The following is a 15729-nucleotide window of genomic DNA, read 5'->3' as shown; positions in this document are numbered from 1 at the left end:
ATCCATCCCTAACTGGGAAGCTCAGTAATAATCTAAGCAGCCTGCATTACAAGTTTTACCATTGCCAGAACATCTGGGCCCCTAGGTCCCTTGCGCAGTCTGCCAGACAGACCTGGCTATGTGAGCGCCTGCATTTCCACTGGGCCTTCTTGTTATTATAGAACTTGCAGCCTGCAAGAGAGACCCAGCTGCTAGTTTGATTCTAAAAAGCTATCGATACTAGCGATACTCTCAGGTGAACTCTAAAGACAGACATTGCTTCTTGTGCTTTAATGGTAATCTTCCATTGTTCTTGCCAAATTCTCCAATTAGCTAGAAAATGATATTATAAAATCAACATTTAAAAAAATTATTTTCTGGATACAAAAAACAGACAAATGATTTCAGTTTGTCTAGCAAGCTCAGTACACTTGGGCTGGCCAGATATTACTAATATACACACCCAGGTGAGTTGGTTGATAACTTATATTAAACTTCATTTATACAAAAAATTGCTTTACACAGGTTTGAATTAGTTTTCACTGCTAAGAGATGAAATGATGCATAGAATTTATAATAATATATTATTTCATATCTTGATAATTTTGCATAACATTTGCTTTAGGTGATACTAAATATTTTAGGAGTAAACATTTTTATCCATTGCTTTGTTGATTTAATTGTGTATTTGGAGAAAAATAATAACTTCAGAGAATATCCTCAATAATCACAATTAAGTCTTCCAAGCAGGACACCTCAGTTTCTTACTAATTTTGTCTTTAATGATCTGTTTAACTTTCTCATTTCTTAGAGTATAGATGAAAGGGTTTAGCAAGGGAGCTACAATGGCACTTAATAAATCCACCATTTTATTCAGGTTTTTTATCTTAATGTGGGGTATCACATACGTGAAAATGCAACTTCCATAGTTCAATATAACAACAACGAGATGGGAGGCACAGGTGGAGAAGGCCTTCTGGCTCCTCCCAGTGGATGGCATATGCAGGATGGTGGAGATGATACATATATAGGATATCAAGGTGATAAAGAAAGAACTTAACAATGTAAATGAGGCAAGGATAAAAATAATCAATTTAAGAGGTTGGGTATCAGAACAAGCAATCTCCATCAAAGGCGCCGTGTCACAGAAGAAATGGTCTATGATATTAGGACCACAGAATGATAGCTGTATGATAAAAATGGCAGGAAATGTAGTCAGCAGGAAAGATCCTCCCCAACAGATGAGGACAAGCCATAGGCAAACTCTACCACTCATAATGGTCTCATAGTGCAGGGGACGGCAGATCGCCACATAGCGATCATAGGACATGACTGCCAGGAGAATAAACTCTGCTACTCCCAAGAAGAAATAAAAATAGATTTGTGTAAAACAAGCAGCAATTGAAATGGACATTCTCTCTGACAAGGTGTCTAGCAGCATCCTGGGGACGATGCAAGTGGTGACCCAGATATCAATGAAAGACAAGTTGCTGAGGAAGAAGTACATGGGTGTGTGAAGGTGGGAATCGATGTATACCAAGGCGATGATCAGACTGTTCCCAGTCAAGATTAATATGTAGATCAGGAGGAGAGCCATGAAGGGCAGAATCTGAAGTTCAGAAGTGTGAGGGAACCCAAATCCCAGGAAAATGAACTCTGTCACCCTGCTTTTATTTCCAAGTCCCAAGTCTGAGATAATTTCCATCTGCAGAAACAAATAGAAAATAAAGATTAATGTAGGACATGGAACTGCGCACATAAAGAAAATAAAGTCTTTGGCCCATCCCACAGAATGTACTAGTTTTGGCTTGATTCTGCACAATATGAAAGTCTTCTTCCTAGCTCCATTCCTTTCTCTTTTTCGAACTGTAAATCTAGTTTTCTTTCATCTAATATATTATATGTCTTATTATTTTTACTATAAATACTATTGGAACATTTAAGAAAGGAGTCAAAGCTTGGCTCTTTCAACAAGCATTCTATTAACTCTATAGTTCAAGTTCCTTGATTTAGTATTTTATTTTTTCTTATTGTTTTTTACATGTTTTCTAAAGAATTTGATGTATTTTTTCTTATTGTTTTTAGATGTTTTATTAAGAATTCTATGTGTTTTATGATTTCATGATTATAATTTTGCAATTCAAATGTATTTTAATTGTGTATTTGACATTTCATTGTAAACCGATGTGATGTTTCCTACGAACATCGGTATATAAAAACGAATAAATAAAATAAATAAATAAATACTAATAACTATGTGGACACCTTTTTATTATGCTACTCTTAATTTAATGTTTTGTTGCTAATTTTCAGAATTACAAATCCCAAACACAGTGGCTTAGTCTGCCTGTTTTCAAGTGATAGGACTTATTTTTATATCTTGATAAGTGCTAAGATTCAGCCACATGAGAGAAAGTCTGCTTAAAATGTTGTTAAAGTCCCACAACAGCAGTGTCACACACTTGGCTTTAAATCCATTTAAACTCTGGTAAGTCTTAAATACAATTTTTTTTTTCAAAATTATTTTTATTGGTGAAGGGTAGTACAAAGCCATGCAAAAAGGCTGCACGCTGAACAGTATGCACAGTAAACAGTTACAAGACATAAGTCAAGCCACAATGTGAAATATCAGGTTGCAGAGAAAATATGAAACATGGGAGAAACATAGCCGTACACATACCCCTGACCTTCGGTTTTCCTGTTATGCTTGCGCAACCAGTAACGCTGTACCCCACTTTCCCCCGAAACAATCATTTAAGTCCCAAGCCTAGGCACTTCCCCTTCCCCACAAGCGCTATCTCACATGCATACATACATCTTTTATTTATTTATTTATTTATAATTTTTCTATACCGAAGTTCCTGTATGAAATACAAATCACTCCGGTTTACAAGGAACATAAAATCGCCCAGGGCTTTACATAAACGCCCAAAGGCATTACAGAAAACAATTAAACAGTAAGTTTCCATAGAACAATAAAACAGAAAATTGCCCAGGGCTTTACATAGATGCCCGAGGCTATATATAAAACAATTACATTAAACAGTAACTCGCCAACGGTTTTACATAAGAACAATTGAACAAAGTAGTGGAAGGGAGGCATAGAGTAAGAGAATAATTATGAAGTAAATGATACATGAATGCATTAAAAAGAGTAACTGCATGAAAAGAAATTCAAATTTAAAAGGGAGGGGTACTAAAAAGTGGCGCAACAAGAGAGGGGGAGATCAGATTGGATTGTAGAAGGAAAAGCAGAAGGGAAAAGGGATCAGCATTGTCTTCTGATGTGGGAGGACCTACGGGGGGGAATTGAGGGAGGAAGAGACAAGGACAGCAAAGGTAGTATCACCTGTAATGAGAGACAGCATAGTAAGCTTAACGAGATCATATGTCCAGCAGCCATTCTAGCACTTCCCCTACCCCCCCCACCCCCACCCGAGACCAAGGAAAAAGCTTAGGTCCACACATTAGAGTAGCCCGCAGTGTGTAAGTTCACCTGCATCCCTCTAGGGAGGCCCTGAAAGAAAACCTGCCAACATTCTCATACTGCTTAGCTCATGCACGATGTCCCATAAGACAGTCCATGTCATCCGGGAATACCAAGCTGTAACTGGGGGCACGGTGTTGGGTTCCACCCACATGGAGAGAATGGTCCGACATGTCAGTAACATCGCTAGATGAGCAAATTTGGCTTTGGATAGTGGACAGGGGAGAGAACTGTGCAGCGGATGAGTAACCACCATGGCACCCGCACAATGTATGGGAATGCCGGTACATTGAGAGACAACCTGCAACACCTGAGTCCAGAGAAGATTAACAGTTGTACAGTGGAGAAGGCGGTGCTGTAGATTGCCCTCCTCTTTGCCACACTTGATGCAAAGCGGGGAATCCGTAAGGCCCATTCGGAAATGCCTCACGTCATCATAATACGATAAGTGAAGGATTCAATACTGTAATTCCCGAAGCCCCAGATCCGGGTTCTGTCTGTGTAAAGACTTGAACCAGCGCTACAGGTGGTCAGATGTCACCTCGCTATCCAGGATGGTCGACCAGCGGGAGGCTAGTATAGTCAGATGGTCCCTGCATTTGTATTCCGCACCCAGCCTTTTCCAACCCGTGATAGAATTAGCAAGACATGTTGTGTCAAAAAGTTTTGTGGCAAATAAAGTTTCCACGGCAAGTTGAATGTAATGTCGGGCTTGTAGATATCCAAATAAATGTTTGGGTGGTATATGAAAGGTTCTAGTTAGGGTTTGGAAGTCCACAAGTTCATGGGTTTCAGGATCAAACATGTGAAAAAGATACACCACCCCCTGGGTGGCCCAGAGTTGAAAAATGCCCCTACAGTCTCGGCCTGGACGAAAGTCCAAATTTCCCAGGAGTGGAGTCATCAAAGATGCAAGACCCCTCAGGGTTTTGATGCAAGGGTAGATGCAAGGGTAGATTAAGGGTAGATGCAAGGGTAGATTAATCTTCTAGGGAAAACCAGCGCTTGCAACCCCTTCGGGTTTAACTGAGGAAGAGAGAGAGGTGTCCAGGGAGCGGTCATGCTATTCAGTAAACCCTCATCACAGTAGCAGTATTGATCAACAATCCATTCCCCCAGAAACCTCAGCTGGCAGGCTGCATTATATAGCCGGAAATCAGGCAACCTGTAACCTCCCGCCTCCCTAGAGTGTTCCAAAACAGTGTACTTTATCCATGCCTTCTTACCCTTCCAGAGAAATCGAGATAGCCCAGCACGCAGGCGCTGTACATCGCAAACAGTTAAATTTGATTTAGGAGGGCCGCCAGTATTTTAAGATCGACATTGTGCAGGGAAATAGGTCTATATGAGCCCACATCTGCCTGGTCTTTGCCCTTTTTTGGTAGGACCACAATAACCGATTGGTTTGTCTCAGCGGGTAACTCCATGGTATTAACCAACTCATTATAAAATTTAGAAAGTGAGGTCAAAAGGTGAAATTTGAGGATTTTATAGAATTCTGCCCCTAATCCATCTGGCCCCCAGCTTTTCCCTGCTTCAAGCCTTGAATCACCTAATATATTTCTTGGTCAGCAATAGGTGTATTTAATAGCGACTGCTGATCTTGAGACAAGCGTGGCCATTGTATCTTTTGGAAAAATGTGGAAGTGACATCAAGATCTTGGCCCTTCTTCCCATAGAGATCCATATAGTACTCTAAAAATCTGTGCACTATATCCGCAGGAGCGGTCACATAGTGGTTCAAATGGTCTCTAATCCCTGCAATAACCATTTTCTGATTTCGAGGTCAAATTAAGGGCCTCATTTTCCAAGGAGTTACCGTGCATGATAATTCTGCAAACCACGCTAACAGCAGTTAATGTGGTTTGTGAATGCAAATTTTTAATTTTGTATTCAGGGGGTGGAGCAAATGTAAAGTAGGGAGGGTTTATCATGTGCTGCGAAACAGCTGCACTGTTAGTGTGGCCAATAACTACACATCTTTCATTTGTGTTATGTTGTGCAATCACACGTGCTACAGGCCGGCAAGAGTTTATTGTGGTTCATGATGTCTCCTGACAGATGAGAGAGAGAGAGAGAGAGAGAGAGAGAACACGTTGCCATAGTGTCTCCTCCCTAGACAGGTATTTGTATCCCTATGGGAGGCCCACCTAGTAACTCGAGGTGAGGTTTAAGTATTAGTGTAGGGGGTTAGGGGCCACTTTCACATTCAACGTGAGACGTACGAACAGAACAGTGGTCTCTTGTGAAGATTTGATGACCTATGGGGTGAGGAAACTCACTCCAAGATGAGATTTGTGCAATGTTCTCTCCACCTTGCTTGTTGTTACCCAGGTAGAGAGTCCATAGGAGTTTCACATGTAACAAAGCATGTATGTGAAGAGATAACATGTACGCACATACATGAGATTTTGTAATCCTTGAACGTAATTGCAGTAGGTGGTCTAGGGTCATTCTCTGTGGTTCATAAGTAGGCACTCAAGTTTCTATTTTGTAAAAGGTATGCACATACATTAATGAACTTGTCCAATCACATTTAAACCTACTAACTGACCCACACATTTTGACATTGGTGTCTAATTTTCTTTGGTCTCAGATTTTTGGGTAGGAGGTCTAGGTGAACTGGTAGGGGTTCATGTTGAAATGCTATCACTAGAACTGCCGAGATTGGCTACACCCTAATATCACCACATGCATGTTTTCATGCACCTATTTTTAGGCTCTATAATGGAAAGAAAACCAAATATTTGTGTAAACATTGATGCTTTGTAATAATTACAGAAAATAATTAAGCATTTTGTCAAATTATTCCTAAGTTTTGATGGTACAGTCTGTGGTTTTATTGATAGTGCCTTAAACAATGTTGTTTGCATACCTTAGAGTGAGAGTTCAGAGTATTAGAGTGAGTTCAGTTTGTGAAACAGTTTGTGTGTATTCAGCAGTGCAGAGAGGAGCTGAAAGCAGGAATACTTCCAGAAATATGGCAATAGAGGAAATTTCTGGTAACGTCATGAGCTCAGCAAGGAAAATAAGACCCTATGATATTCAGACCAGTGAGGAGACATGGAATAGGAGTAACATTGGGATCCTGCTAGCAAATGCACTATATATTGCCTATAAGAGGGAAAAAAAACCCAGAGCGGAAACTGAGAAGGATATATAGTTTATGAAAGATGGTTAGGAACAGATAAACATGCCTAACAAGTTCCTTGGGTTATTTCTAAGACAAGGAAGCCGGTGATGCATTTAGTTACAGTTCTGTGTGAAATGATCAGTTCAAACACTCGGCACAGATTTGTGATGACTTTGCGCACTCAATAGTGCCTGTAGAGCAGTTTGTAAATAACAGTAATTCAGATCAGATTTCAGAGCTACTCATCTGGAGTTCTCTAACAATATTTTGGGATCTGATTAAAGAAAACTGTGCTACCACAGACAGACATGGTCACCCTCTCCTTTGAGAGCCTTTCATCCCCTAGTCCACTATAACAACTCACTGAACATCCTAAGACCATGTAGGACATACCTGTAACCTCCAGTTACAAGTCTGGAGCTTGAGAAATCCTCACAAACCTACTAAGCACTGGCAAAATTGGACAAAGATCAATGTAAATGAGAAAACCACCCTACAATTCATTTTCAACCAGGAATGGTGAATTATCTTCCCAACTTTTTCTGGCCCATTCCAATAGTTTCCTCAGAATACGATCCTGCAGAATGAGCACAGCTTTAAAGATCCCCTCTACAGCTGAATCAAGAAATACCAGGGAGTTGAGATGATGAATTATTTGCCTAAACAATTCAATAAATTAAAAATAAACACTTCATTTACTTGAAAGTAGAATTAGATGATGCTGTTGTTTTCTTTGTTAGTTATGGTGGGAGGTGGTTTTTGTGATGATTTGCTGTTTTCTATTTTGAAATCAAATTTAAAAAAAAAGCTTTTTAAATATGCCCTTGCCATTGGATTAGTTTTATTCTGGTCGAGGCTACAAACGTTTGCTCCAGTGTTGACCCTAGGATTGTAAAGAAACATTGGAGATCGTGATAATAGTTATTGGACCATAAATACATTAGGTTGAATTCTGAAGACAGAAAAATACCTACAGTACCTTAATGTAATCTGCTCTGATGTGCTTAAAAGTGGAAGATAAATCAAATTAACAAAAAAAATACAAATAGTTATTTTGGTCGGGTCTGATTTCTGAATTTGTATCCGTATAACATTCTGCTATTATTGTTCTACTTCTTTTATTTTAAATCAAAATCATAGGATAGATGTGTAAAAACCTGGAGTGGCCAGAAGCCTACCTATATTGCATCTCTGCATTAATCTGATGAGTAACAACAATGTTAATACCATCAAATTTTGAGAGGGCATAATATCAGCTACATCAGTGTCACCAACCCTTATCCTGAAGATATCCATAACACTAGCAGCCGTCACTCCACCCCACTTGGCCGTCGTCCCTACCTTCTGATCCCTTACCGTACCTTAGATACAAATGCATTTCTTTTGAGTACACATATAACACAGAAACTGTTGTTGGTATAATAAGGCCGCAGCTTTTATTTAACATGTCAAGAAAAACTTTCCTGGATACCCGAGCCGGTGTGATGTCTCCACCGCTGCCCGCCGTAGGGACCAAGCAAGGCAGCCTTACTCCATGGGCCACCCGCCTTCTCCACCATTAAGTGAGCCCCGGCCATTGGCGCATTCCACGCCCCCACCTTCTAGCGCCGCCCCAGGCGCCGATCGGCTACCACGCCGTCCTGTGATGTCACCAGCACCACTTGCAATATGCCCAACCGGCCCGGGTAACCGCCCCCTTCTTCTCAGCTGCGACAATAACCCGCCACAATGCATAATATTTTGACTGTACTAACTAACCTAAGCATGCTATCTGCTGAATATGTTAGCAGTTATAACCAGGTACACATCATAATATTGAGAGCTTAGTATAACCCACAGTGTTTCTCTTCCCTTCGAACATCGCTCTTTAAAGACATTGCCAAGTTTTTGTTTTTTTTTTAACTTATTTCCAAGGGTGGGTGGGTGGGATTTTCAGGCGCGCGGTCAACAAGAGGGATCTCTGGCCTCCGTCGCAGCCCTTTAAAGGGCCGCTGGCATCATCAGCCGGCGCCGCTCCCTATCGGCGCCGAAGCCCAGGGCGTGGCTTAGTGCCACATACTTGCTCTTGCGTGCGTAAGGGGGGGTGTGCCCGATCGTGCCCCGGCTCGCTCGCTAGCGTCGTGCGCCTCTTCTCCCTCCATTTTACGTCCCGCCGTCCTTCGTGGGGAGGACGGCGCTTCGGTTATGGGTTGGGCTCTGGCCAGTCGGCGCAGACCCACCTATTTCTGTCGGTATGAGATGGAAACCTTGTGTGGTGATGCAGTAAAGCCCAGGGAAGTGTACAGACCAAAGTGATGATTTCAGTGTTAGTAAATAAGCACATACCTGTTACCACTCCAGCTGGATGACTGGAAGCTTCTTCACCCATGCATCTGGGCCACACTGTTTCTTCTGTATAACTTCAGCAGTCATTATTGTGCATTTGTCCTCATGTCTTGTGCAGTTAGTATAGCTGTGTTTAAAAAAGCGGCAGTAGCCACAGAGGCATTCACAGAGCGGGATGCCAGTGGCCAGTAGTTGAGTTCCACCTTCATGGAGCGGAAGGATGGAGGGCTGCTATCTCCAAAAAAACCCCCAAAAAACAAAAAAACAAACAAAAATAAAAACAGGGGTGGGTAAGAGTATGGGATAAGGGTGTGGCCTGCTTGTTACAGCGGTTACTACCCCTAATTGAGCTGGACGTTCACTTGGATGCAGATACGGCGCTGCTCTCTAAATTGGTGGTGGGGTGGAGGGGAATTAGGGCTGGAGGGTACTGGAAGCCAATAGTAACAGGTGGGAGAGAAAAAAAGGGGAAAAAATGGATAAAGTGCGTAGCTTGCTGGGCAGACTGGATGGGCCGTTTGGTCTTCTTCTGCCGTCATTTCTATGTTTCATTTCATTTCTATAAGTTCTTGGAGGAGAAGTCCATTACCTGCTATTAATTAAGTTGACTTAGAAATTAGCCACTGCTATTACTAGCAATGGTAACATGGAATAGACTTAGTTTTTGGATACTTGCCAGGTTCTTATGGCCTGGATTGGCCACTGTTGGAGACAGGATGCTGAGCTTGATGGACCCTTGGTCTGACCCAGTATGGCATGTTCTTATGTTCTTACATGCAACAATGCAATATGAGTCACATCTTCCTTTCTGTCTATTTATATCTTAGGCGCTATATGGAGAAGCACCTGCCTCTTTATTACATCAACTATGGTGTCTATAGGGTATAATTAAATCTGAAAGGATTTACAATAAGAAAAGTTTCATTCTACAGGGAATAACTTAATTGCAGTGGGTATAATAATCAAAACCCACTTGGGGTAATATTCATTATGCCGGTTAATGGACAGGTTTTCTGTTAAAAGTTAGCTGGATATTTTGTTTCATATATTCAGCAGGATAACTGCCTCGCTGAATATACTTGCTTAAAGTTATCTAGCTACATGTAACCGGATAACTTATAAACCTAACTGGCTATGTTTGAATATAGCTGGGAAAGTTGGTAAGTTATCCGGCCTTGTATGGACTGATAATTTCTACTTAACTGAATATCTTCAAAGTAGTGCTGTCAAAGCAAAAAAACAAACCAACAAAAAAAAAACCCAAAACAAAACAAACAGAGCAAAACTAAATAAAGAGACCTATGGCTGATTCTGACCCTCACTTTCCCTAAATTTAATATACAGCCCTATCAGGCCATGCATCCCCCCCCCCCCCCCCCCCCCGAAATAAGACAAAAGTGCTGTGAGTTACCATTCAGGCCTGGTCCCAATACTCCTTCCTGGTTTCTTTTTTGATTTAAGTGGGTTGCCTGGAGACCCTCCCACCCACACATCTATGGTTTCAAGATACCGGAAACTCAAACCCCCCCCCCCCCCCAATGCAAAAAAATTATTCCTTGTCAGGAGCGGGATACGAAGTTACCTGCTTCTGGCGCTTGCAGCACTGCATCTATCAGGAGCAGCACTGGATGTTTAACCCATAGTTTATGCTTCCAGCTCTAGAAGCAAAAATTACCCACATTTTTTCAAAACGATTCTAAACAAAATGTAATTAAAGAATGAAAGAAAAATAAAATGACAAATAAAATGAGTGATGCACACTCCTACTGGGTAACCTCACAAAATCCTCTGCTCAGTTTGAAGTCTCAGATTGCTTGCTGTGCTCTTGGAATAACCAACCACAGCAAGGAAAGCTGTGGTCATAGCAATCATACCAATGTGTTGTACATTTTTAGGTGTGGATCAATGCTTGATGAATCTTTGTCTTGTTTGAGAGGATGCTTGATGCTAGGGCGAGAGAACATAGAACAAAATTTCATCTTTTTTAGACTTTCCTCACTCCAAATGATGTCAAATCTTCACCAAGGTGTACTGTGCTGTTCGTACGTCTCACTCTATATGCAAAACTGGCCCCTAAACCACCACTAACACCTCACCTCGACCTTTTAGGCGGTCATCCTATAGAGATGTAAATACTTAACTACTATAAGGGCCTTGTAGATGGTCTCTCTCTCTTATAGGGTTTATCACACTGCATGGTAAACTTACTGTGTAGTGCAATAATACTGATACAGTGGTGCAGTAGCTCCAAAATTTCCCTAACTATGCCCCCTTTTGATGTATTTCGGTGGGTAGCAATTTTAAATACAGAAATGTAGTGCAGTAGCTCCAAAATTTCCCTAACTATGCCCCCTTTTGATGTATTTCGGTGGGTAGCAATTTTAAATACAGAAATGTAGTTGGAAAAAAGGGAGACATTTTGAATGGATAAATCTTTCAAAAATTTAACCCTATAATAATCCACTTATGCCCCACCCAAAGTATTAGTTGTGATCTTTAAAGTCTCCAGAATGGTTCTCTTATACCTTTGATTTTTAGAGGGCAATTTATAAAGCTGTTCATGTAAGTAACAATTTGTAGAGATAGATTAAAAGAACAGAGACTTGAGATACATTGAGAACTTTCTAAGCAAGCAGAAAACCATTCTCTGAACAGAAGCGTGGCTGTGGGCCAGATCAAGGTCACTTTATTTATGTATGTATTTGTTTATTTATTTGCTTTTTGATTTATTTAGCTCTTCTTATATTCTGATAAATCCATACAATGTTCGGTGTGGAGTACAACATATTACATTCAAAATAATCAAACAAATGTCACAGAACTAAAAATACAATGGGGTGGATTTTAAAAGCTCTGCTCGCATAAATCCGCCCGGATTTACGCGAGCAGGGCCTTGCGCGCCGGTGCGACTATGTTCCATAGGCCTGCCGGCGCGCGCAGAGCCCCGGGACTCGCGTAAGTCCTGGGGTTTTTCGAGGGGGCGTGTCGGGGGCAGGGCCGATCGGCGCAGCGTTTCGGGGGCGGGATGCGGCGTTTTGGGGGCGGGCCCGGGGGCGTGGTTTCGGTCCGGGGCGGTCCGGGGGCGTGGCCGTGCCCTCTGGAACTGCCCCCGGGTTGCGTCTTGGCGCGCGGGGATTTACTTCTCCCTCCGGGAGGCGTAAATCCCCCGACAAAGGTAGGGGGGGGGGTTTTTAGACAGGGCCGGGGGGGGGGTGGGTTAGGTAGAGGAAGGGAGGGGAAGGTGAGGGGAGGGCAAAAGAGAATTCCCTCCGAGGCCGCTCCGATTTCGGAGCGGCCTCGGAGGGAACGGAGGTAGGCTACGCGGCTTGGCGCGCGCCGGCTACACAAAATCAACAGCCTTGGGCGCGTCGATCCAGGATTTTAGCGGATACGCGCGGCTATGCACGTATCTACTAAAATCCAGCGTACTTTTGTTTGCGCCTGATGCGCCAACAAAAGTACGCGAAGGCGCACTTTTTTAAAATCTACCTCAATATGCATTATTTACTTAAAAGCAATTGAAAAATGAAATGCCTTCATATGCTTTCCTAAAACTTAAATTTTGTAATACAGTGAATCTCTACTGGAAGAGCATTCCACAAAGTAGGGGCTATGAATTGAATGTTCTATTACAAGTTACAGGTCCTTGGTGAGGCCTCACCTGGAGTATTGTGTTAGTTCTGGAGACCGTATCTCAAAAGGGAGAGAGACAGGAGGAGGCAGTCCATAGAAGGGTGACAAAAATGTGGGGGGGTTTCCACCAAATGACTTATGAGGAGAGATTGAAGGCGCTGAATATGTATAGCCTAGAGGAGAGGAAATGCAGGGGAGATATGATACACACCTTCAGATACCTGAAAGGTTTTAATGATGCACATTTTGACAAACCTCTGTTGGAAATAAATCAGTAAAACTAGGGGTCTCTTCATGAAACTCCAGAGAGGTTGACTCAGAACCAATGTCAGGAAATATTTCTTCACGGAGAGAGTGGTGGATGCCTGGAATGCCCTTCCCGAGAATGTTGTGAAGACTAAAACAGTGAAAGATTTCAAAAGGGCATGGGATAAATGCTGTGGATCCCTAAAGGCTAGAGTATGGAAATGAGAAAAGAGCACATGGGAGGAATTTGCTAGTATGGCGGTTACTATCCGTAACCAACAAGCCTTCAGACTGTTGATGCAACTCATTATTGCTCTCTGCTTTAATGGCAGGGTGAAAAGAGGAAAAGGGGAATTAGTTTTGGACAACAACCAGTAAGGAAATTAATTTTACGGTCTGGGAAAACAAATAAGCATGAGGGTAACTTGCTGATGCAGCTGTTATTACTCTTAACCAATAAGCCTGATACTTGTGATGTAACTCCAACATTGCTTTCTGCTTCAATGGCAAGAGATAACGGGGAATAGGACTTGGACAACAACCAACAAGGGCTCTTACTTTAATGGCCTGGGAAACTACGTATGAGGGTAAGGGTGGGTGAGGCGGCAGCACACTACATGGAGTGGCAGTGGCCACTGCGGCATTCACGGAGTGGGATGAGAGTGGGTACCACCTTCACGGAGCGGAAGGTTGGAGGGCTGCCGCCTCACTGGGACAGTGGCAGCAAGCAGGGGTTAAAAACACAAAGTCTTTGCCAGTGGGGGAGTAGGCCAGTCTTATAAAAGGATGTATAGCGCAACTGGTGCTACCATAAGCTTGCTGGGCAGACTGGATGGATCATTTGGTCCTTTTCTGCCATCAGTTCTATGTTTCTATGTAATCTACAACTTTTAACAGCAGGTACCTGTAATATATTGTGATCCTGTGATCTCAAGGCTCTTGTGGACACATACTTTTGAATTTTTGTTGCCAGCACATTAGTAGTAGTTGTTTTATTCCAAAGCTTAAACACCTTAGTAACTATCTTAAACTGTGCTCTCCACTCATTTGGTAGCTAGTGCAATTCACATTGAATTACCTGGTAGACCATCCAAAGCAGTGATAAAGAGATGGAAGCAAGTAGGAGAAAACTGGAAACACAAGAACAAGAAATTACAGAAGTAGAATAACCAGTACTTCTGAGCTGTTGAACCATCAAGACCCTGGCATAAACAGGAAGTATAAATTGACTGCCAATTATTCCTAACCTCTGGGAGCCAATGGAAGCTTTCTGAGGGATAGAGCTAGTAGGGATGTGCAGAGGGACGCCATACGTTGCATTCAGGATTCGTATTTGTCGGGGGGCAGATACATTGCATTCGGCAAGGGAGGCCCCCAATACGTTTATATGTTAATTCTTATTCATCCTGGCTAAAATTAAATTAACTACAACCCCCCCCCCCCACACTCCTGACCCATGTGACAGGGGCTGACCAATGGCACCAGTAGCCCCTGTGACATAGTAAGGGCAAAGGCTATCGGTGCCATTTTGAAACCAGCAGTCGAGGGTGTGAGTGCAGGAGATGGCTCCCAGACCCTCCGCTGGACCACCAGAGAGTTTTGGTAAGTCTTGGGGGGGGTCAGGAGGGTGGGGGGTTTGTTTAAATTGGCTCTATTATGGGTTCCATGGGTCTTTTATATCTTTTTTAAAGACTATAATTGACCCCAGGCTAACGTTTGGGTTAATGGGGAATTATCTCAAGATTTTACTCTAGCTCGTGGTACCAGGCAAGGATGCCCCTTATCTCCCCTATTATTTGTTCTTTCTCTGGACCCATTATTACGTGTATTGGAGGAGAATCCAGGCATAGAGGGGATAAAGATGGGACCAGTGATGTTCAAAGTTGCGGCATTTGCAGACGACCTTTTACTGCATCTGACAAATCCTACCAAATCACTTCCGGTTGCTCTTGAGGTAATTGCAGAGTATGGGCTTTATGCTGGATTACGCCTGAACTTAGATAAGTCAGAGGCTTTGATGATAGGGTTGGCAAACTCTATTCCATGGAATGGGGAATTTCCTTTGAAGTGGGCAGGTGATCGCATTAAATATTTGGGGATTTGGGTCCCTAAATCACTTGCTCACTTGTATGAAATGAATGTATCCACTTTGCAACAAAAAACAGAACTCTTTCTATATGCATGGCTTCCACTTCCACTTTCTCTCATTGGACATATTCATTTACTCAAAATGACAATTCTACCACGCTGGCTATACATGCTTGGTGTTCTTCCTCTCCTTCTTACACAAGCCACTGTAGCTAGATATCAGAGAGTAGTAACAAAATTCATATGGGGAGGTAAAAGGCCGAGGATTAAATTATCAATATTGATGAAGCCATTCTCTATGGGGGGATTGGGTCTTCCAGATTTAAAACTTTATAACCATGCAATAAATCTGAGACATATTGGTGATTGGTTACTAGGCACGCAATTTTTTTCTGATACTTCATTTGAAGCGCAATTACTTGCTTCCATATCGCCACGCTATGCTTTACATGTCCCTCATGCCTCTATTTCTAATATAATATACTCGGATTTGCTTTTAAGACCATTACGATGGACCTGGAGGTGGCTATTACAAAAGCTCTCCTTACTGGACAAGATATCGCCATTCCTTCCATTCTGCGGTAATCCAGTATTTCCTGCAGGTTCAGACTCTTCATGATTCCGCCTCTGGGATAGATCATGACTATATTGTATTGGGCAATTGATCCATTTGGATGGAACATTACTTACCTTCTCGAAAATACAGTCATCTTATGGCCTAGCAGCTACAGACTATTTCCAACATCTCCAAGCCAGACATTATTTGCGTTCTCTGGGCTCTCCCACCTTTTTGGATGCTAAATGGCAATTACTAAAGACATGGTTTGACTTGGACAAC

At 42.3% G+C, this 15729-nt stretch overlaps 1 protein-coding gene across 1 annotated transcript; it reads right to left on the bottom strand.

The window, feature by feature from the left end:
- Positions 1 to 712: 712 nt before the first annotated feature.
- LOC115077364 (olfactory receptor 6M1-like) lies at positions 713 to 15508 on the bottom strand. Its single transcript, XM_029579659.1, has 2 exons — positions 15440 to 15508; positions 713 to 1684 (listed from the first exon to the last, which is right to left on the bottom strand). The coding sequence occupies exons 1-2, from the start codon at positions 15506 to 15508 to the stop codon at positions 713 to 715; spliced, it is 1041 nt and encodes a 346-aa protein (XP_029435519.1).
- Between the last annotated feature and the right edge of the window lie 221 nt (positions 15509 to 15729).

The sequence above is a fragment of the Rhinatrema bivittatum genome, chromosome 16 (assembly GCF_901001135.1).
Source record: "Rhinatrema bivittatum chromosome 16, aRhiBiv1.1, whole genome shotgun sequence".
Taxonomy (NCBI): domain Eukaryota; kingdom Metazoa; phylum Chordata; class Amphibia; order Gymnophiona; family Rhinatrematidae; genus Rhinatrema; species Rhinatrema bivittatum.
This window is presented reverse-complemented; position numbering and strand designations above follow the sequence as displayed.